This window comes from Serinus canaria, chromosome 13, assembly GCF_022539315.1.
Source record: "Serinus canaria isolate serCan28SL12 chromosome 13, serCan2020, whole genome shotgun sequence".
Lineage (NCBI taxonomy): Eukaryota > Metazoa > Chordata > Aves > Passeriformes > Fringillidae > Serinus > Serinus canaria.
Genome location: NC_066327.1, coordinates 11,233,749 through 11,256,410, shown reverse-complemented (window position 1 = coordinate 11,256,410; position 22,662 = coordinate 11,233,749). Strand labels below are relative to the sequence as shown.

Below are 22,662 nucleotides of genomic sequence, written 5' to 3'. Positions count from 1 at the left end.
CTGCTGCAGAAGTGCTGAGGGCCTGCTGGGCTGGCACAGGTGTGCTGGGGGGCTGCACCTCCACCCCGGGTCACCGTCCATCCCTCAGGGTGAAAGCCACCCCGTGAACACCAGTTTAAAGGTGATCCAGCCGCCAGCGGCATTGCTGCGCTCCCATGGGCTCCGGTCCAGCGCTAAGAGGGAGGGAGAATCCCACCGCTCCCCCGCCATGGGGGCCAGGCCCAGGCCGTCAGCCCCGCTCCTGCCGGGATTCGTGTCCCCGTTCCTCCCGGGATTTGTGCCAGCTCCGCCCGTCCCGGACCCGCCGCTTCTCCCCGGCGTCGGGAGAGGGCGCTGGCGGCCCGCGGCTGAGCGAGGGCGGGCCGGGGGCGGCGGGGGGCCCTGGGGTGTCCGAGGGCAGAGACCACCGACGGCCCCGGGCTCGTCGCCTGTGCCCCAGCCCCGCTGGCTGCACCCCAAGAGGTGCCTGGGATGGGCTCACCGGGCAGCAGGCACAGCCACGGCCTCTGGCACTCATCCACTGATCTGCCTTTCTTCGAGTTTGATCCGTGCTGGGCCAGGCTCTGGCTTTAAGGTATTGGGTAGGGGAGTCCTGGAGCCTCGCAAGAATCTCTTGAGGACGCTCACGACAGACATAAAGCAAAGCGCTCTGCGGACTCCAGAGCTCCTTCCTGCTTCCTCCCCTTACGGCTGCCAGTTCATTGCCAGCAGCGGGGAGAAAAAGAAAAAACGTTTGGCATACGGTATTTGGAAGCAAATCCACTCTGATAGTGCCATCAGGCCCCCAGGATAAGCAGGCAGCCGGATGGGAGGCCACCAGAGATCAAAGGAAACCCGCAGAACCAGCGAGAACTTTTTTTATCACAAGAGGTACAGAGGCTGAACTTGTAAACAAGCCTCTGTTCCCGGCGGGGCGGGCTCCACGCGAGTGACGGTGGAAGTGCAGAGCTCTGTCCCCGGACAGAGCCGCGGCCACTCGCAGCCGGCACGGCCGGAACGCAGGTGTTGCCACCTCCGCGTTGCCACCGCCGCGTTCCCAGGATCCCAGCCAGGTTCCTGGAAGGCTTTGGGATCAAGGTGCAGAAGTTTGTAGCTTATTATCTTGAAAACTTCAAGGACACCCACGTGTACCTCCCTATCCGAGACGTACTGGCCCGTGCCGGATACGGTCTGGTGCGGGCAGCGTCGGCTTTACAAGTTGCCACCAGACCAAAATATTTGGTTCTGGCATGAGGAGGAACAGAACCGGTGTCCCCAAGCCCACGGAAGAGCGCTCCAGTCCCGCCGGAGCACGGCTTGGTGGGACGGATGGGGAACACCCTTGAATTTCCCCGGAAAGCAGGGCTGCTAACTTTCTTTGGGGAGCTCTTTGGGAGGGAAACTCCCGTGGGGCCGGGAAAGGAGGGTGCAGCTGGTGGCCCCGGCTTTGTGGCATTGGCATGTCAAGCAGGTTTCCATAGCACCAGCATCCATAACACGGGGCCGAGGGGAGGGAGAGAAGTAGGTCAGACAGGGCTAACAATACCCAGACGTGTCTATCTGTGGCTCAGCCTGACCCAGGAAAGGGGTGAAACGGAGAAGAATGGGAGAGGGAAAGAAAAAAAAAAAAGAATAAAGTATCCACAGTCTGAGCAATGCATTTCTTGCCTTCAGAAAAATAAGGACCTTTTAAAGCCACCTTTGTGTATCAGCGCTGAGCAACCGAGACTAGCACCCACCTCCTGCCCATCTGACAACAGGCTACAAGGGAATTCAAATGCTAATGTGGAGCCAGACTTCTCAATGGGCCTTTCTTTCTGCAGCAGCACCAGGATCAGAGCTCTGGGGAGCCAGCCGGCAGGAGCTGTGAGGAGGATGCAGTCTCCCGAGCAGAACTGTGGGACGGTTCCCTTTCCCCTCACCGTTCCTCACCGTCACTTTGTTACCCTTTGTCGTAGTTTTACTTGTTTACATGCAAATGACTTGAAGGGCAAGGAAAAAGAAAGGCAGCCACATGGAGCTGTGTGAGAGAAATGATCCCTGCCAGTGACTTATTTTATGTGCTGAGTCTGCAGAGGCGCACTGGCGCACACTCACGCACACTCACGCACAGTCATGCACACTACTCACACTCATTCACACTCTCGCACACTCACACTCAGTCACGCTCATGCACACTCGGGCCCACTCATGCACACTTGGGCACACTAGTGCACACTTCGGCACATTCACTCACACTTGTGCACACTCACTCACACTTGTGCACACTCAGGCACATTCACGCACACTCACTCACACTTGCGCACACTCACCCATACTCAGTCACACTCACTGACCCCACCTCGCTGTCATTGTCACAGCATTTTGGGGGTTGCCTGCTTTGCAGTATGGTCGTTTTGAGCTATGTGTCCATCAATGCCAAAATTAGGAAGAACACTATGGGCAGTGAGATCCAGAGCCCTTTTGATCTGAGCAAACATATGGACACACAGATCTGCTGGGTGTGTAACAGAGTGAGGTCAGGGGAAGGAGTGCTTTGCTTGGGGGAATTGGAGACTGTGGGTGTAAGAGGCTGAGATGCACTCGGGTGAAGAGCGTGACTGTGGCTGACCTGTGTCATACCTGCAGCTGGAGAACACTGTGCTTGGCTTGAACATCACCCCCACACCATCAGGGTGTAGATGCAGCAGTGGATGCAGGTACAGGGTGTTTCAGACAGGCCAGTGAGAGCAGGCCCCTCACCTGCAGGCAAGTTCTTCCTTTACATTAACCACTGGCCACAACCCAGTGCAGTAAAAACCGTTCCGGCACTTGATAGTGTGGTAAAGTCTAAGCAAAACCATTGCTTTGATGTGCCACTGGTTGACAAGAGAAAGGTGGGTGACACCAAATTACTAAGGCAACATTTCCTGCCAGGGCTAAAAGTTAAGGATCATCATTTCAGTGAGGTCGAAGCCAGTGAGCTGTTGTGGTCTCTGCTTCTAAGCATGCAATGGGTGAGTGGCTAAAATAGGCTCCATTTCATGAATGCAGTTGGCTAGGATAAGAGCTCAGGACTGCTGTCTGCCCTGATACAGTACCACAGCACACTCTCCCAAATTGGACTGAGCCACCCCTCTGTCCAGTATCCACAGCTTTACAGCTCGCTCTCCATTTGGAAGGGTGTGAAGAAATGCAGACCTTGGAGGTATGTGAATGGCCACTTTCCACCTCTCTCCTGGCAGCACACCGATGAAGTGCCAAGGTGCTGCGAACGTTCTGCCTGAGTGAAGAAACCTTTCTCGGGAGCAGCCTGATGAGCTCAGCACGGCGCTGCTCAGCCAGATGGCTCCTGGACCAGAGCTGACTCATGCCCACAGAGCTCAGGCAGCAGAACTGGCAGATAGCTGCAGCACGCTGTGGGAGACACCTCACCCCGGCTGGCCCTGCACTCACAGTGGGGCAGCTCCAGCAGTAAATTCGGGTGTTCTGCCCACTGCTATAATTCTAATGCTGCAAAACTGAAATGGCAAAAGGCATGGGTTCCACTGACAAACAGAGAACCAGGCTGGTCAACTTTTCTGAGCCTTGAAAGGGTGCAGCCATCGAGAGAGCAGAACTATTAACTCTCACAGTGGCAAAGGATTGTGAGCACAAGCTGTGGATAAGCTGATGGCACAAAGGGAAGTGTGACAGATTCTAAAAATGTGGCAGAGGTCCCAGAGAGAACAAGGGACTTGGGTATCTGCTTTCCACTAAAACAGTGTTTATAAACCTCCTCAACTGTTTTCCAGCTTGGCTTCTTAGTGAATTACAGCTTAGGAAAACTGGGAAACATGAGCTACATCCAATCCATACTGCAGACCACCATTTTCAGAGAAATGAATAAAGGTAAAAAACAAAGGTGAAAAGGAAGAAAGGTGAAGTGTAGCCAAAAATCCTCTTAAATTGTCCAAATCAGACATGGGAAGGAGACTGCACTGGCAAAGCTGTGAACTGGCAGCATTAGTGGGTAATGAACGTGGCCATGTTATCTAATATGGCAGAATACACATCATGCATTTTTAATAGCATTGTTTTGCTTCTATTTATCACAGTGTCACAACTAGAGGCTGTTTCAAAAGGCATGGGGAGTACAGAAAGGTTATGATTGGATGGTAGGGCTTTTGATTGGAGGTCACACACACTGAGAAACATACAAAGCATCAGTAGTATAAGACTTCCATGTATTCCCTGTTTTCAGAACCCACATGAAAAACAAGACAGCTGCAGTAGTGTTTACTGAGAGTTAATCAGGTTTGCAGATTAACCATAAGATCCTGAATTATAGGTGCTTATATGCAAACATGAGGCATATGCAACATACGTAGCTGAGACATGACAAATGGACTCTGTGATGGCAGCAGCAGAAGAAATGGGTAACAGCTAAGGAGGAAAGGGAAGGCACATACAGTGATGATGGACTGAGTTCTGTCCTCTCTTCAGAGCAGGTATTTAAGTTCTGAACCCTCAAACCAGAGCTGCAGATCTTCATTATTTTCTTACCCTGGAAAGAAGTGCAAGCAAGATAACAAAGAGAGACTGGTATAAAACAAAAAATTCTTGAGCAGCTAGCAGGTTTCAAGAGCTTTACTTCGGTCCAGCTTAACACTCCACATGTGTACTCAGCTTTATGTATCTCTCTGCAGACTGGACTGGGACTCCTCTCCATGAACCTGTAGGGAATTTGGAATGTTGCACAGGGGCTGTGACTATCTGGCAGATTTCTACTCTGGAGGCCACCTAGATGCCTCAGGTTTTAGCTTTTATATTTTTCAGATTCTATATTGCTTTAGTGTGTAGTTCTGAGCTTCATATTAGGACACAGTAAGCTGTCTTCACAGAGTAGGTAGACAAAACAATTCCTTCTCTAGCTGGGGACCAAGGACAAATGATCCAAATCTCAGGCCCAAGAGCATAAACAACAGTGCACTGAAGAGAGAAAAACAAGAAGGATGGGACTGCATGGGCTAAAGATATAATTGGACAATTAATTCCAATATTCCAGAACTTGTAAAAGCGTGAGACCCTGTGACTGGTCATCCATTTTGTGACCATTTTGGGATCATCTTGGGTTGGCTCTTGTACTGCCCAAGCTGAATCCATTGAGGCCTTCTAATAAACACCTACTTTATTCTTTAACTCTCTCTAGTCTCTATTCTAGGTCAGCCTTCACTGACCTAGAACAACTTCTCTAGAACACTGACCTTCATTAACTTCTTTGCCCATTTCCTACCTGATGCACTAAAACACCCAGCAGGCTGAGGTCGGCTTGGATTACAGCCCTCACCCCCCCAGCTGACTGGAATGGGGCAAAACCTTCTGGGACTGCAAACGGGAAAATGAGAGCAGCTTCTCCCCCCTGCTCTCTGGGCAGCAGGTGTGCCTTTCCCCATCACAGGAACAGAACAGTGAACTTCTGAAGTAGAACAAAACCCTTTCAGGAAAAAAACGTACCCAGAGCTGCAGCGTGAGCTGTGACAGACACACTGGGGTTCAGTTGGGTCTGTTGGAGGGGAAGGTGCAGGTGTCAGGCTCATACCATAAAACAAAAGCCAGGTAAATGTGATGCCTGAGTCCTAGAAGAAATCATGGAAGGAAGAAACTGTACCAATGTTTTCAGGAAGATTTTTATCTCCCATCTCTCTCTGTGTGAGTGCTCACACTCCATGAGACTGCCCCCATGTACAAAAGCACCTAACCAGCCTGGGCCTCTGAGGAAAAGGGCTGCTCTGTTAGCAGTAATTCCATTTGAATTGTTAATTATTTTTGTCTTTCAAACCAGCATATACATTAGCTAACCAAAACTCTTCTTTTAACTGTTTATGTCTTTGCTTGCCCCTGCTGCTCACAGTCACGTTCTTCCCTTGGAAATGGCTGTACTAAACTTACTGCGGGTTATATCAAAGGCAAGCTGAGTTTTTTTGTCTAAGATTGGTAGCAGATACATATTTGCAGAAAGAAGTCATATGACCTTTCTTCTAACACTGGAAGGATATGTAGAACTTCTTGTCAGTGTGAACACAGGATGATTTTATTTCCTAAGAGACCTCTAAAGATAGGTCTTATATCAGATTTCCGTTTACTAAATAAACATAAGATCAAGAAAATATTAGGCAAATCAGGCTTCATGTCTCACTGTAAATTAGATAGCAAGAGAAGAGCCATTACAGCTCTCTTTAAAGCCATTTAATCACGTGGCTCATGATGCATAAACAACAGAAAACCCATTTTCTGTTCTTTTTCAAATGCAGTAATGGGGACTAAAAATCCCAATCAGGACTAATAAAATGACACATAGTAAACGTACCTCAGTGTATGAACATTAATACACACTATAAAAAGCCAAAAATTATCATTATCTCACTGCTAGAAACGCAAAGGCCTCAACGGGGATTAGCAAAGGGATTTGCTTTACACTCACTAAACTCGGCCAGGAACAAAGCTTGGAGTCGATGCCACACCTCCACAGTCCTAAGGTCACTTCTTATCTGTTCAATCCCACAGCAAGCCTCCCTTGCAGCTATTTTAACCTGAAACTGCTTCAGCTCGCGATTTTTTGTGGAGACGGTGGGTCTGGTCGGGAGAGCGCGGTCTGAGAGCGCAGAGGGCATGTGAGAAGTTCCCAGCACCCACTCGGGGATTGCAGGGGCAGCTCCGGCCCAGGAACCTCCTGCGCCAAACCCAAACAGCCCCAGCAGTGCCTGAGCGGGGCTGCTCAGCTCGGGCGGCGCTCCCCACGCCCGGGCTGCCACACGGCAGCCCCCGATCTGGGGAGCCCTCAAGGCCTGCCCGGCCAGGCCCGCGCAGGCCCCGCCGTGCCCGGCCCCCGCCGCGGCGGGAGGCGGAGCCGAGCCCTGCTGACACCGGCGGCGGGCGGTGCTGCAGTGCGCGGAGCCGTCGATCGTCGCCGGAGCTCCGCGGCTGCAGCTCGCCGTGAGCGGGGGTGCCGGGGGAACGGGGACGAGTGGGGGCGCCGGGGCGGGCGTGGGGGGGAGGGACAAGGCCGCCGCCATGTTCTAAAACCGGGGAGAAGGACGGGCGGGGGCGGAACTCGAACCGGACCCGAGGCCGGCGGCAGAAACTCGAACGTGGGTCCCTAGGGACTCGAACCCGGGTCCCCCGGCGGGCGCGGGGGGCGTAGGGGCTCGCGGGACCCCTGGGGCGGTCATGCGCTCCCCCCGCCATTATTTCCCCCCCCTTCCCCCCCCCCCCCCGCCTCTAGCGCGCGCGGGGGGCCGGACGTGACTGGCTGCGTTCAATTTGTCACGCGGCCATTGGCTGGCGGGGGCGGGCGGCGCGAGACGTCAGCGCGCGGCGCTGCGCGGCCGGCGGCCATTTATAGGCGCGGAACGGGCGCTGCGCAGACGGAGTGAGCGGGTGGTACCGGGAATACCGGCGGCTGTATCGCGAGCCATCCCCGCGGGACTGCTGAGAAATCCCCCGCAGAGCCCCGATCCAGCATTTCCGAGCGCCCCTTCGGCCGCCGCTGAGCTTTTGTTTCTGTTCGTGCAGCGCCTGAGCACCCCCGCCCAGCTTTGTTCTTCTTGCGGCCCCTGCGGGGAAGGCGCGGCCAAGATGGACCCTTGTCACACCGAGGAGACCGAGGGCGAGATCCCCGGCTTGGGTAAGGCCCGGCGACGGCGGGCGGGGAGGTGGTGGCGGGAGGGAACGGGGGAGGTTTGGGGAAAGGGCGATCGGGCCCTCGTGGTGCCGCCCGCCCGGGCCCGGTGCCGGGGAGGCCTCATGGTGGCGCGGGGGAGGGGAGGGGGGCGGCGGGGACGGGCCCGGCCGCGTGCGCCGCTCAACCCCCCCGGCCGCGTGCGTCGTGTCGGGCGGGGCCGCGGGGGCTCTTCGGGGTCGCTGTCCCGCCTCCACCGCCGCTGCCGCGCCCGCGGGTCCCTCCCCGTGCTGGGGGGCTGGGCGTGAGATCGCAAACGAGATAAGCGTAAATTACAGTTTATTACAGGTCTAACGTCCAGCTTTAAGTAGCGTAAATCCGGTGGAAACGGCCACTCAGTAAAGCAGAAGTTGAAAGTAAAGGTTTCTGGACGCCATAACAGTCTCGTCTTAAAATGGTGAACCCGTGCCAGTTATTGCAAAACAGCCCTGCTCAGCGCCTGCTATCTGTTTACTGGGTGTCGGCCTCTCGCTGAGCTCTCCCGTGGGGACAGACACTCGAGAGGCAATATGACTTTCAAATCTTTATTAAACAGCAGAGAATATACAGAAAAAAACCCACTATCAAACCACCCCATATTTGTTCTTTTTAGCTATACAAAAAGGCCTAGCAAAACCCACACTGCTTAGACAAGGGTAAAAATAAACCCCAAATCATGTTATTACATTTCAGGCTTGCTTTAAAATCAGCGATACAGGTAATGCATTTGTTTAAAGCAAAATTTTGAACACACAGATTGAGTGAACTTCAGGGACTTGTTACTTGAATTAATTTTCGTCTTCTAAAGAAGTCAGGAATGACTTGACCTATCAAAAAAACAAACAAAAAATACATATGTATTATTTGGTACATCAAAAGCTAAAGTAGCAGGCTTTTCCACTTATTTGGGAAGAAACAATCTGTTACTATGATTTTTCCAGTGATGTTTTGCCCGTGTATTTAATTCATGAGCTGAAATACGTGTGGCCTTTCAGAGGGGCAAGGTACATGGCATGTCTGAGTGTCTGCTCAAAATTAAGCTATTAATTGCTGTTTTCCATGAGGATGTAATGACAAATACTTCCACAATTCATCATTGGGCTCCTCTTCCCAGTTTATTTTGAGCTGTTAAGTTGAGATTAATTAGTCTTGTCTTGAAAGAGTCATTCTTCAGTAATCTCAAATTGATGACCCAGAACAAGATGAAGAAAATGGTTTATAGGGTTTGCTGGGAGAGCACTTCCTCATGCTTTTAAGTATGAGGTGGAGGGTTTTTTTTTCCCTGTGGACTAGCCGAACAACTCCACCAGAATTTCTTTTGGCATTTACTTCCCAAGTCTTTCCTTTCGTAAGAACTAGTAAACACCATTTTGGCTCTTTATTCCCACCTTGTCTCCTCGAATGGTTGTTTACTCTCCCTCCCCACTCTCAAAGTGTCACTTTGTGCATGATAACTTCAGGAGAAGAGCAGATACAACCCCCCCCAGTACTTCATACTTACTTTATCAATCAGGTACTCTTGTTTAATTTTATCGTTCTTAAAATCTTCATTAACATCCAAAACTAGAATAGGAATCTCCTTAATGTTCTCAAAATCAACTCTGTTAAATGGAAGAACACAGTTTGAGTAAAATCTACACAAAGTACTGTGCATTCAAGACCCCTGCGCTTGATTACCAAATGCACCTGAAATGTTAAAGCTGATGCTCATAACTTATATATAAAGCCCATGCCAATTTTGTCCTTAATTGATCTTCATATATTTCACAAATCTGGACTTTTAGTATCTATCTGCAGTGTACAAGTGTGTGTGGGGGGGATAGTTTAACCTTAATTTCCTTTCTTTCATTCTTGTAATGGAATCAATGACCAGGAACTGATTTTGTAATTGTAAGATGGAGTAATTTTTTCAAAATCTCTCTTGCCCTGTGTCTCCCCTACTTAATTCACTTAACAAGATGCAATTTTAAAGCTTCCTTTTATAAGGATGACCTCTTTAACAGGTTATATGACTGGTATTTATAACGTCTTGGACATAAGCAAGATCATTTTGGCTTCAGTTTAGGAACAGATGGGAGCAGTAGTTAGTCTTTCTGAGTGTGGAAGGCATTTCTAAAACACAGTACGTGTGCTGAACAACATTCTAAGTTATGCTTGCACACTTCACTTCCAAACAAAGGAAGTGCTTCCTTACTGAGTTTGGAATGAGTATACAACGTAAACATTCCCAAAATTCCACACTATGCACTGCCTTCTGTCTCCTAAGCATTTGGGTCATCCTATGTGAAACTTCAGCAAGTAGATCAAACTGATAATGTACTTTTCCTGGAATTGTAGTGCTTCCTCTTCAGTAGAATATTCTGGAGTCCTCTAGGGGAAAATCTGGTCTGTTTTCATGTTCGAATTCTTAAGATGGGAAAGCCAGTAAGAGTCAAGCTCTTCCTTAACGAGCTTAAGGGAAGGTGTACAGAGATCACTCAGTTGCTAGTTAGGTTTCTTGTGTGTAACAGGTCTGCCAAAAGCCTTTCTGTCTATTTAAATTTAAGTTAGGATTAATATTTAAACTTTGTTGAAATGCAGTCCTGCTAGTTTAAAGGTAGTTGGGGCCTTGTTTGCTCCTTACATTGCCACAGAAACTGCATGGTGAGAAATGTATGTGATTGGCCTCTGACCACCATTTTAAGTGTCTTGTTCCTGAGTCCTTCCAATCAGCAAAATCCATATCCTTGCTGGAGCTTTCTACTTGAAGCTAATGCTTAACAAAGGTTTCAAGTTAGATAAAATTCCATCTCTTGAAACCTGAAGTGGGAATAAATAGGAGTGTAACCAACTGCCTGAGTGAAACTCGACTTGCACTAAACTCGACAAAACTAAGGCTTTAATGTAGGAAAAAGCCTTGCCTGCAAGTTGAAACTTGCTACAGAAAATGGGTTCCTACCTCATAGTCCTTTCATGAAGCCAGGTTTCATGTTTATAGTGGAGGTTTTCCAAATACTCAAGCTCAATTCCTTGCTCCTCTTTTCTTCCCCTCAGCTGTAGCCTTTCCATGCATTTCTGGGAAAAAAATATAAACCTAGTCATTAATCATGTGTTGTAGGTTAAATCAGCTAAACGGATCAAGTGGGCCTTAACTTTAGGAAGGACTAATATTAGTGAGCATTAATTTTAGATGGCTGGCTGAACATAAGAGTTAAATCTAGAGAAACTTTTTTGTATCCTCTTAAGGCTCTGGAAGATGAAACTGGAACTGAGAAACCTCCATTTTTAGTGAGCATACCTGAGGTGTGGTTCTGAGATAGATCATGCCGTCCAGTTCTATATCTGATTGAAACTGATTCAAAAGCCATGTGTGCCAGTCCTGATAAATAGACCACTCTGTTTCATTAATACTTCCAGACTCAAACAGGTTAGAAGCAAACACGTATCTGCAATGAAAGACATCAGTTTTGTGCCAGGAATGACAAAAGTGAACTACCAAAACACTTAATCATCAGAACAGAATGATGGTATTGAAAAAAATGCCTTAATCAAGCCTGCTCCCTTGCAGGTATTAGTTTAAATATAAAGTGTTTCCTCAGCTCCGTGTCTTTAAAGATCTGGAAATTGTTATTGTGAGTTCTTGCCATGCAGGGAGAGTAATTACCTGTCACTGTACACAGATCTTTCAAAAAATTGCACTGGATGTTCTGCTTCGTACAGCTTGGCTGAGAGAGGTTTTAATTGTGCTTTTACTCGGCTTAGGCAGGCATAAGTCTGAAATGTGTAAGCCCATCTTGTGGGTTTGTCATACAGCATTTGAAGTAAGTTTCCTCCGCTCTTCTGAGATGTTGAAAGTTCCTAAAAGGCAAGATAAGAAAGTTGTATGAATATACTGCTTTTCTCAATCCAGAATTCTGATATGTTTAAGAAAGAATTCATGGCTTTCTTTTTATTACTAAGAAAATTCTTAGGCATAGGACCTAAGAGACTCTTCTTCTTTAAGCAGTTTGTTTGAGTTCCAGATTTTAGTGTGATTCCCGTGGAGTAGGGGATGTGATTTGGAATATACAATCAGTAGTATCTTGCCTTTACAATTTGAGTGCCTGACCAACTGTGGTATGATAGTGGAGATGACTCTGGCTGCTGCCGACTAAGTATAGCTGGATTTTGGCATAACTCCCTGGCTGTGGAACTCCCTGCAGTTTCTTCCGGCCCAAATCCAGCGCACCTACCTTATATTCATCCTCGGCTGTCTGGATGTTGCACCACTTAGCGATGGGCTCGGGGATGATCTCCCACTCATCGCTGTGTTTCTCCAGCAGCCTGACAAACGTTGACTTCCCCGCAGCTGCGGAAAATTAGAGCAGTTCACAAAGGGGGTTGATAGCTCCGGTGCTGCTGACGGACAGGGGGCAGTTTGAGGGTTGTTAGTGTCTGTTCGGGCGCGGGGCCGGCCGTGTTCGCCGTGGAGTAAGCTGCGCTAATCTTTCTCGCCAGAGGGGCCGCGCCTGGCCGGGCGGGCGATAAGGGCGGCCGAGCAGCAGCCGACATTTTAGAGCTGCCGTGGCGGGCGGAGCTTAGGGGGGAGAGCGAGGGAGCGGCCGCGCAGGCGCTGGGACTTGGCGCGGGCGGGAGCGAACGAGTGCTGCAGGGCCGGGGTGGGGGGGGCACCGGGGTTTGTGCTCCCGAGCCCGCCCTGCGCCTCGGTGTCACTGGCGGGCACCCTGCTCGGGGAGCTCCCCATCCGCCCCAGCCTCGCTCCGGGTTCATGTCCCGGTGAGGCTCTCCCTGCACAGCCGCTCCCCCCACCATCACCCCCCGCCCGCAGAGCCGGGGGGACAAGCGCCGCTGCCGTCCCTCTCTCTGTCTTCTCAGTCATCCCAGCCCCCTGGGGTGCTCCCGGCCTGACAACCCCCACCTTCCCCCAGACTCCCCTACCACCCTGAGCCTCCTCCCGCACCCTCTCCGCCGAGCTCACCGATGTTCCCCTCGATGGAAATCTTCCTGAGGCGCTTCTGGAAGCTGGATTCGAGGGAGCCGGCGGGGCTCTGGCAGTGTCGCTTGGCGGGGGTAGACATGGCGGTGCCGAGCGGGAACTCAAGGGGTTCCCGTCTGCTCCAGCGCACTTTAAGCGTCCCGCCAGGCGGGTGGGCGGGATGGCTGCTTCCCGCCCGTCCTCCCCGGGAAGAGGCGGAGGCGCTGCCCCCTCCCCCGCCGCTCCTGCCCGGCTCCCGCCGCCGCGGTGTTACAAAATGGGCGTTCGACAAGTGAAATGGAGAAGAGAGCTTTGTCCAGGAAGTGGCTGTAGCACGGTTCCACTTAACTGATCTAATTTGCATTTCTGTAAACAAGTTCGCCATGTTGTTTGATTTACTTACGTAAACTTGAGCATGCACTTAAAAAGTAAAAAAGCTTTCAGCTGCGGGGGTGGGGTGGTTGTTAGTAGTCCGAACATGTAATGAGGGATGAGGCAAGGTAGGCTTATAGTCTATTTTGATACTGACTGGAGAAGAAACACTCGTGGATGAATGGTGTTCATCCGGAGACTACTCAGAGCAGCCTCTGGGCTCCAAATACCTATTTTATGGCTCCAGGAATTTAGGCATAGGTCCTCTGTCAACTGTGCAGACAAGTTGAAACATGAGCTGGTTATCCAAGGGGAAAGAGGATGGAGGATTCTTAAATGATGAGTTATTCCGATTTCCTCCTTCCTCCTCGGTAATAACAAGGTGAAATCTAGCTAGGTCTGGTGTGTTTGGAGGAAATGGGAGGGAATTAACTTTTCCGTTCTTTTATGATAATTATGACCCATTGTCTCTTCTTTCCCCATCTCCTCCAAACACACCAGGCTTCAGTGACCGAAGCGAGCAGATTGTTTCACGTGGGGTAGCGTCAGCCTTTGAAGCTGGTAAGTGCTAGTTCGCACACACGGTGTGCGCAGCCAGAGCGCTCCGCTGTCCGCGCCACGCGGGAGTCGCGACGGGCCGGGGCGGGGGCGGCAGCGCGCGGGGCACGCGCAGTGCGGCGAGCGGCGCCCAGGGCGCGCGGGGCCGGGGCTTTGTTCGGCGCGGCGGGCGGGCGGCGCGTGCGCACAGGCGGCGCGCGGGTCTCGGGGGTGGGGCCGGGCCCCACCGGAGCACATGCGCCCCGCACCCACCCCGGCCACGCCGCGGCCGGTCCCGTGCTCGGTGGAGGCTCGCGGTGCTCGGTGCCCTCTCGTCACACGGCCCTCCCTGCGAACCGGCCGCGGGCGTTGCGCCATCGCCAGGGGCCGCGGGCCCGCCAGGGCGCCGTCTGGGACCGCGCTCTTTGTGCGGAGGAAGGCCCGGCCCAGCGGAAGCGGGAGCACCCGCCGCCATTTCCTAGCGCGCTCTCGCTACAGGCTCGCCCGCTCGCTGCCGCCTGACCGGGACTAGGCGCTCTCCGGACAGTGGATCAGGCTCGGAGCCCTAGAACCAGCGCGGAGCCCCACCATGTGTGCGTGCGGGGAAGGGGCAGGGCGCGGGCCGGGGGCGGGAGCGGCGCCGTGTGTGTGAGGCGGCAGCGGTCGAGGCAGAGAAAGATCAGGGAGGGCCGGGGCACAGGCCAGGGGGGCCGCCGGGCGCTCTGAGGGGGTGCGGGTGGCGGCCGTGCTGGGCAGCATCTCAAAGGGCCTGTTCTGGTCTTTCCAGCAACCACAGAAGCAGAGACAGAGCAGAGCCTCACCCCCAACGTGATGCTAAACACAGAGAGCAGTGAGGGATACGTGGTGAAAGTCCGGGGGCTGCCTTGGTCTTGCTCCACCGAGGAGGTGCAGAGGTTCTTCTCCGGTAAGTAGGGCTGTGGGGGAATAAGAGGTGTGGGAGAGGGGTCGGGCTCTGCTGTCAATTTTGGGTCCCTCCCAGGGACACTGTGGCAGTGGGAGTGCAGGAGGCATTCAGTAGCCAGTGCAGTTTGTAGTGGAACAAGTGCTTAAGCGAGAGCCTGGGATGCAAAACCATGTTCATGCTAGGAGGAACTCAGTACAAAGGGACTTAGTCTGAGTTGCCGGGATAGCCACAACTGACTTTTCTGCTTGAATAACCAGGAGACAGAAGGTTCAATTTTAAAGACAGTTCAACCTGAAGCAAGAATTTTAAAGCTAAATCAGTTTAGTTCTTGTATCCTTCCCCAGATTATTAGCATTTTGCAGTAATTAATAGAGGTGATAAATACATGCTTTCTGCAGTGACTGGACCTTTTAAAACTGCTTCTGGAATTTCATGTATTTGAATTTTTTCTGATTTAGTTTATTACACTTACAGTGATTGTTACTATTCCTTATTTCACGCTAATAAGAGTTAAGATCAAAAGCAGATAGTATGTTCAACTTGAGGCAGAAAAGCTTTGGAAATAGCTAATTTGCAATTATCCTTTATCTGTAGGTTTGACTAGAATGGGAACTTTATTAGTGTCTTAGTTAACTGGTCATTTTAAAGTTGCATTGCAACGGCAATGATGCTGGTTTTGTTGTTATGATATAATTGATACTCAATACATTTTTGGGTTTAGGCTCTCTGAAACTTTCAAAGTAACACTATTCCTGTAATAATTAATGTAATTCTGACCTTTCTGTTTAATTTTCAGATTGCAAAATTCTGAATGGGGCTTTGGGTATCCGTTTCATCTACACCAGGGAGGGCAGACCAAGTGGAGAAGCATTTGCTGAACTTGAGTCCGAGGAGGATGTGAAATTGGCCCTGAAAAAAGACAGAGAAACAATGGGACACAGATACGTTGAAGGTTTGACTCAGTTGGTCTAGTAACTGACTGCACTGTGTTTGTGCTTGATGGGTTTTTGGTTAATTGCTTTTTTTGTCTCTTTAAAATGCATGTGAAAGGACAAATGGACTTGCATATCATAAGTTGACTAGTTTCAAGGCAAATGACTTTAAAAACTCTTCCTTACTCCAGAATGCATTAATTCTAAGTGCCTTTTACAGTTTTCAAGTCAAACAACGTTGAAATGGATTGGGTTCTGAAGCATACTGGTCCCAACAGCCCTGATACAGCTAATGATGGTTTTGTACGTCTTAGAGGACTCCCATTTGGCTGTAGTAAAGAAGAAATTGTACAGTTTTTTTCAGGTATGTGGGATAAAAGTAGTAGCTATAGCACTATTGGTTTATGCTAAAAATACCCCAACAAACCAAACAGGCATATGGATTGCCCAGTAGTACATCCAACAGTATTATGATGGGTATTAAAAGTAAATAAAGCCATTCTTCACTAGTTCTCTGGGCATGAAGAATCCTTTGGATCACTTCCTAAAATACTTGATAAATTAAATAATTAAGGGAATGTCAAAAAGGTGCTTGAATTTATACTTGGTGGGACGTGCTGTTCCAATAAAGGATTATAGAAAAATGTCTTGCTTTCCAAGTAAAGCTGAACAGTTCATGTGGGAGGCTACTTCCACCCCTGGCCTTGGATGATTGGCCCTGGTCAGTGAAGGATGTAGAACACACTCACCACTGGGCTCTGTGAGGAGCAGGTTCTCAGTAAGGACCCATAACCTCTTCCCAACATAGAGCTAGTATTGAATGAAACGCAGAGAAAACCTGCTGAACTCTACCCAAATACAGATCTACTGATTTGCCCCTTTTTCTTCCTATGGGGATAAAAAACCCACCAGACCCTTGATGTTGCCTAGCTCAAAGTTTGTATGGATGAAGAGATAATGCCTTGTTTTGACTAATTTTTACTTTTTTTGCAGCTGTTTTATGTTTACAAACTGGAATTAGACTATTAAAATGTCTAAGAATAGAATCTGTTGATTGTTTAGGATTTCATTTGTTATTATTTTCAAAATACTAGATTTCTAAATGTTTTGCTATTACAAGATGATGAAGCTTGATGTTTTGGTTTAAAATACAGTAGAAGCATATCCAGTTTTAGAGTCTCAGAACTTGTTTTATTTTTTTTGTTTGTTTTCTGAATTGGTGATATGAACAAGAGCAATTTCTAAGCATGTGCATTTTAAGCTGTTTTTTTCTTACATGGTGAAATAATTCAAGCTTTAAAAGTTGTTTATGTGCTTAATATACAAAATGTGTCTCTTCTGTTCAGGAACTAATACTTAAAAATTACTTCATGATTTTTTTCTTAGTTAAGCCACTCCTAAAGATAAAAAATTGCTGAAACTTGATGTTTGCATAAGACTAATTATTTTACATGACTTCTAGTAAAATTACTTGTTCTATATAAAGCTGTTTAACTTGCTGTGTTTGAATTTAAGTTCTCTTAAAAAGTTCGTCTTAAATACTTTCACAGAATTGACGAGGTTTGTAATGATGTGTGAAGTTCTTAACGCACCCTGCATTAGATGCCTTCTCTGAGGGGCTGTCCCTGACCCTCAGAGCATTTCTGAGCTCTGCAGGGTGGGTTAAGAACCTGAACTGAATGGTATGTGATCGTGGAGCTCTTTGTTAAAGTGCCTTTTTTATTCTGGTGTTCTAGAATCAACATACCATTCTCTTAAAAGTGTTTAAATTCTGGTGTTTTTAAAGCTATAAGAAAAAACTCATGACTGGGCTTGTGATGTTAATATTGCCCCCCTACTGGGGTTATTTGTCCTTGGGTTGAAGGGTTGGAAATCGTGCCAAATGGGATAACATTGCCGGTGGACTTCCAGGGGAGGAGTACGGGGGAGGCCTTCGTGCAGTTTGCTTCACAGGAAATAGCTGAAAAGGCTCTAAAGAAACACAAGGAAAGAATAGGGCACAGGTGGGGATGGATGGTTGGTTGGCTCTGTCACTTTTCTTATGGTAAACAATTAAATCCATATTCTCTCTTCTGAAAGTGTTAACACCCAAATCAAAATAGTATTGTGGTCTCTAACTTGATGATGAGTAAAGGTATTGATTGCTACAGTGTGTGTGGCACAGACTGTTTAGATCTACCCAAAAATACAAGATAAAATTGGGCTAAACTAAAATGTGCTTTATAAAATAAATAATGACAGACATTCAAAACTATAGCTTGGAAATGACAAAGTTGAGAGACTATGGCTTTAACTTCTCAAATAGCACCAATTCTGCCTTTAGCTCTAAAGACATGCACAGTATTCTTACTACCATAAGAAAATGTGATACTTTCTAAACTTGTTTTATAAGTTGAAATGTAACAAATTTACTTACTTGTATTAATCTTCAGTGTAATAAGCATAGCTTTCAAGAAATTGTCACAAAGGGTTTTTATTCAATTTTACTTGTGACTATTTTTCATTGAAGCATGCACCTTTTGCCTACGCTGAATCACTGAAGCATAGGCTGGGTTCAATAGTACATGCAGAGCTTTTTGTGGCATTCTGATGGGTTAAACTCTCGGTGGAGATCGGGTTTTTAACCCTCTGTTTCTGTTGCCTTGAGCAACAGTGCTGAGTTGAGTGGACACTGGTCCCTCCTACATTGTTTGACTAACATTTTAAACTGGGGGGAGGTGGGTGGGGAATCAGTATTGCTCCCCCACCCTTAAGGCTGGGATACTGCAAAGTATGAGGAGCGCATAAACCCTTCAGTAATTTTAATTTCTTGAAAATACACTGATTTAAATGTAATGTAGTGCTAATAATAGAAAGTCATTGCCTACATAATGTAAAGAAACCTGGCTTAAAATTACTGCCAGTGTCAAGGCTATGACTAAATGGCTTGTTGTAATGTGAAGTTGTGAGGTGTTTGTGGAAGGAATCAAAGACTGACTTCTCCCTGTGCAAACACTCGTAGGTACATTGAGATCTTCAAGAGTAGCCGAGCAGAGGTGCGCACTCACTACGACCCTCCCCGCAAGCTGTTGGCCATGCAGAGACCTGGTCCGTACGACAGGCCCGGCCTGACGCGCGGATACAACAGTCTGGGTAGAGGAAGTAGCTTGGAGAGAATGAGGCGTGGAGCCTACGGAGGAGGTAAGTGCCCAGGGACCCAGGGAGCTGCTTGTTTGAAAAGCAGCGACTCTTGGACCTGGTAGTGTCTCCCCAGCTTTGTATGTGTCCTTGGCCTTAATTCTTGTAGAAGAAATGGAATGTTGTAGTAGTCGTTGTTTGCAGTGTGTACTGTGTATTTGGATCTTTCTGTAGTCGAAATGAAAGTTTATTTGAAACTTTGTGTAGTTGAAATGAACATGTCCAATCTGTTTCTAGGTTATGGAGGTTATGATGACTACAATGGGTATAATGATGGATATGGGTTTGGTTCTGATAGATTTGGAAGAGGTAAGGATCTCTAATAGGAACAGTAACTGAACTTACGACATGTCCCAAAAGAAACTAAAATACATCTGAAAGACCTAGAATGGACTCTTTTCTCCGCAGGGATGTCGGACCACAGGTACGGCGACGGATCGTCCACCTTCCAGAGCACGACCGGCCACTGCGTCCACATGCGAGGTCTGCCCTACAGAGCCACGGAGAATGACATCTACAACGTGAGTGCCACACGCTGCTCCCCAGTGCATGGCTTTGGGTCGGGGTCCTTGTGGGGACGTACCAGCTGCACTGCAGCTGCAGTGTTCCTTTGGAGAAAATGGCTTGTTGTAAACCCAGACTGTTGCATTGGTGCGTTTTAATCTGTGTGACTGTTCCATGTGTAGTTCTTCTCACCTCTGAATCCTGTAAGAGTACACATTGAAATTGGACCAGATGGCAGAGTAACCGGAGAGGCAGACGTTGAATTTGCTACTCATGAGGATGCAGTGGCTGCTATGTCCAAAGACAAAGCAAATATGCGTAAGTCTGAAGAGGTGGCTTTAGGGAGCTGCCAGCACTGCGGTGTAGTGCATCTGCTGCAACTGGAATGCCAGAGATTTCACTGCAGCTTCACTTGTGGTGAGACAAGCTGCATGGGTTTAGTGTGAAACGCTCTCATGGGAAAACCTTTTTCTTGCAGAACACAGATATGTAGAACTCTTCCTGAATTCTACAGCAGGAGGAACTGGTGGTGCCTATGGCAGTCAGATGATGGGAGCAATGGGTATGTAACGGTCTCACTGCACTTGGAAGCTGGCTCGTTTTGTACAGCTCCTGCTTTATTGTGTGCCTGGCATCAAAACTGAAATTCAACATTCTGTCTTAATCACACAGTCAAGGAGTCGGAAGGGGTAGTCCAAGATTGGAACACTAGCACATTGCCAGGTATATAATCCTTTTGGGAATACATTTGAGCTTTAATAGGTTGAATAAGCTTGTGGTGCTGAGTGTGGTGTGCCTGGTGGGATGAGTGGCTTCTTTGGAAGTGTGGTAGTGCAAAATCTGGGAGATGCCTGTCCTTTTGATTCTCCTTCCCCTTCCCCATGGGGGATACCAGAACATGGTTTGGTGATGGAGGATGTATCTGTGGCATGTGACCTGCCATTCAAGCTGAGTCTTGGTGGTGAGAGAGATACTTGGAATTGGGAGAAATTGTCTGAATTGCTCTGGCAAACCCCAAAATTGTTTAAAAATCTAAAATGTGTGTTTGCAGCACAAGTCTTAAATGCCTGTTGCTGTTATGCCTCTAAGACAGATACCCTCCTGACACCCAGCTGGGCTGGTTTCGGAGATGAAGGTGGGGTTGGTTTCCGGGGGGCTCCTTTCTCTCGAGGGTGCTGGGGTGGGGGGATGGATACACTGCTGCTGTGTTTGGTTACAAAATGTTCATAGTTCTAATGCAGATACTTAAACTACAGAAAGGAGTGTAGGCAAGTGATGAGGTGAAGAGCAGTTCTGTGTGTATCTGTGCCTGAGCCACAGCACTGCTGTGATATGATGCACAGTCCTGGGGCAGGAATAAGTCTGTCAGGACCGTGTACACATGAGTGACTCCAGTTAATGAGCTTCTGTGCTTCTGAAAGGGCAGCACTCAGTGTGAGGTCCCTTAAAGCCAAGCTTAAGTTTTTTGGGGTGTGTTACAGTGCAGATTGAGCCTGTTTAGTATAGTCCACAGAAATTGTAAAAGTAACTTCTAAAGTTCTTGTTGCTGCTTGATTGCAGGGATGTCTTTAGAAACCCCATCACTTTCCTTGAGCATGTTAAACTTCCCTTGGTGTGAGCAAGGTAGTGCCAGAGTGCAGGGGCTGTTGGTTGGGTGAGGGCTGGGTTTGTTGATGATGAGCAGATCTTGACCGGCAAGTTCTTAATGTTTTTACTGTTAACTTAAAAGGGAGCCAGTCCAGTTATGGTGCTCCAGGCAACCAGCAGCTGAGTGGGGGTTATGGAGGAGGATATGGAGGTCAAAGCAGCATGAGTGGCTATGGTAAGAGCATTTCTTTGCTGGTTTCCATTGGGCCAGGTGCAGCTGGCTTAACATGCCCTTCACTGGTATTAAAGGGTTTGTTATAACCTGGGCAGCACAGGCTCTGAAAGTTAAAGGTTGTGGCTACTGTGAATTTGGGGAAGGGGGGGGATCGATTCAAAGCTGCAATGGGGAGTTGACGGGGGGGAAATGTGGAAAATTATTCTGGAAGGGGCAGGAAATGCCAGTCTCAGACTTGCATTGCTCTGATCACTTTTCTTAACCCAGAAGCTGGAGACCAGCTTTGTTTAAGCACAGTACAAATGGGGGAGGGGGTCATGGGAGGCTGGGTCCTCCCTGTTCCCCCAGAGCAGTGGTAAAGCTCTGGCTTGGGAAGGGGGTGATGCAGAGCTCGTGCTGTCATTGAACATCCGATAACTGGCTTTGGGTACGGAGCTGTAAACTGACACTTTGCAGCGTTGGGCACGGTAGACGGTATTTACGAGGTGGCCCAGCAAGGACAGGCGTTGGGGCAAGGATGCTTCGAGTCGGCCTGAGGCAGCTGTGAACCTGCTGTCGGTTTCCCCCTCAGACCCCGGGAGCCAGGGCGCCATGAACAGCAGCTACTACAGCAGTGGGAACCGCGCATCCATGGGAGTGAACGGCATGGGCGGCATGTCCAACATGTCCAACATGAGTGGTGGCTGGGGAATGTAACCAATCGCTGACTTTTGGTCACATCTTTTTTAAAAAACAAAAAAACAAAAAACTAAGTTTAACAGTTTTGCAATACGAGCTTGTGATTTATGCTTTACTGTAAGTGAATTCAGGATTGTTTTAAAACCTTTCAGGTTCAGTATTTTTGAACATACAGAAATGAACATTCATCTAGGATGTAATAACCAAGTAAAGACTATAACTGTTAAACAATTTGGAGCGTTTCTCAAGTTAGTTTTGTTGTAGGAGTGTATTTAAGCAGTAAGCGTATTTAGGTTAAAGCTGTTTGAATTATGTTAAATGTTGCTCTTATACCATATTACATCCAACACTGTTTTGAATACATGTTGAAAGAGACATGCTTTTTTGTAAAGAACCAATATAGGAGCTGTGTCTGAAAATCAAAGTGAACATTTGGCATGTTAGTTCTAGTTTATTTCTTTTAATATCCTGTAAGGCATGTTAAAGCTTTTTTTTTTTTAAGTTAATGGGGGAAACATGTTGAGACGCAATACGGCTACTTTAGGATTTTGGTCTTGGTGTTCGTATAAAATTCTGAGGCCTTGATTTAATCTTTCATTGTATTGTGATTTCCTTTTTAGGTGTATTGCGCTAAGTGAAACTTGTTAAATAAATCTTCCTTTTAAAAACTGGAACTCACTCCTTCTTGACCTCCAGCTTCTTGTAACCACACTTACACCCATGTCCTCTGACTGTCGTGCCCTTGCCCTGCAGCTGCCACACAGTGACTCCTGACAGAGCCCTGACCCATAGCGTGTTACAGTAATGACTGGGGTGGGGGGGAGCCAAGGCAACCACCCCTGTGGGCGTTGGTTCAAAGCACTTCAGGGCTGTGCCCTGAGCAGGGGGCCTATGCCCTAAAACTGCTGGCGGGGCTGAGAGTTGGTTCTGTACTTTCCTGTAGGCATCCGTGAACTGGGCCGCTTACTGCAACTATGTTTCAATAAATGTAATTTGTCAAAGATCCTGCTTAAAGATGTGATTTTGTAAGCAACATTGTTACAGCTTTTTGAGCACTGCACTTCCCCTGAAATATTACGGAATCTGCTTCTGTGCAGTCAGTGC

The 22,662-nt window shown here is 48.4% G+C and overlaps 3 protein-coding genes across 17 annotated transcripts; 1 reads left to right on the top strand and 2 right to left on the bottom strand.

The window, feature by feature from the left end:
• Positions 1-4,220: 4,220 nt before the first annotated feature.
• Positions 4,221-7,013, bottom strand: LOC108962263 (transcription initiation factor TFIID subunit 4-like). Its single transcript, XM_050979865.1, has 3 exons — positions 6,462-7,013; positions 5,455-5,576; positions 4,221-4,504 (listed from the first exon to the last, which is right to left on the bottom strand). The coding sequence occupies exons 1-3, from the start codon at positions 7,011-7,013 to the stop codon at positions 4,492-4,494; spliced, it is 687 nt and encodes a 228-aa protein (XP_050835822.1). The 3' UTR covers positions 4,221-4,491.
• On the top strand, positions 6,804-22,561 carry HNRNPH1 (heterogeneous nuclear ribonucleoprotein H1). Of its 15 annotated transcripts, none has more exons than XM_030229388.2 (16): positions 6,804-6,933; positions 7,513-7,624; positions 13,485-13,544; positions 14,308-14,445; positions 15,242-15,397; positions 15,598-15,741; positions 17,242-17,380; positions 18,379-18,557; positions 18,792-18,863; positions 18,942-19,075; positions 19,241-19,376; positions 19,537-19,620; positions 19,731-19,781; positions 20,110-20,193; positions 20,788-20,880; positions 21,452-22,561. In XM_030229388.2, exons 2-16 carry the CDS (start codon positions 7,576-7,578, stop codon positions 21,574-21,576), a joined length of 1,644 nt encoding a protein of 547 aa, XP_030085248.1. In that variant the 5' UTR covers positions 6,804-6,933; positions 7,513-7,575; the 3' UTR covers positions 21,577-22,561. The 15 variants fall into 15 exon arrangements, with proteins under 15 accessions (XP_030085248.1, XP_030085255.1, XP_030085249.1 ...); XM_030229389.2 differs by having other exon boundaries at positions 6,929-6,943; XM_030229390.2 differs by lacking the exon at positions 6,804-6,933 and adding an exon at positions 6,954-7,088.
• LOC103817288 (deoxycytidine kinase 2) lies at positions 8,189-13,451 on the bottom strand. The gene is made up of 7 exons (XM_009091423.4): positions 12,615-13,451; positions 11,869-11,984; positions 11,301-11,494; positions 10,935-11,082; positions 10,596-10,711; positions 9,159-9,258; positions 8,189-8,484 (listed from the first exon to the last, which is right to left on the bottom strand). Exons 1-7 carry the CDS (start codon positions 12,994-12,996, stop codon positions 8,446-8,448), a joined length of 1,095 nt encoding a protein of 364 aa, XP_009089671.2. The 5' UTR covers positions 12,997-13,451; the 3' UTR covers positions 8,189-8,445.
• Positions 22,562-22,662: the final 101 nt, after the last annotated feature.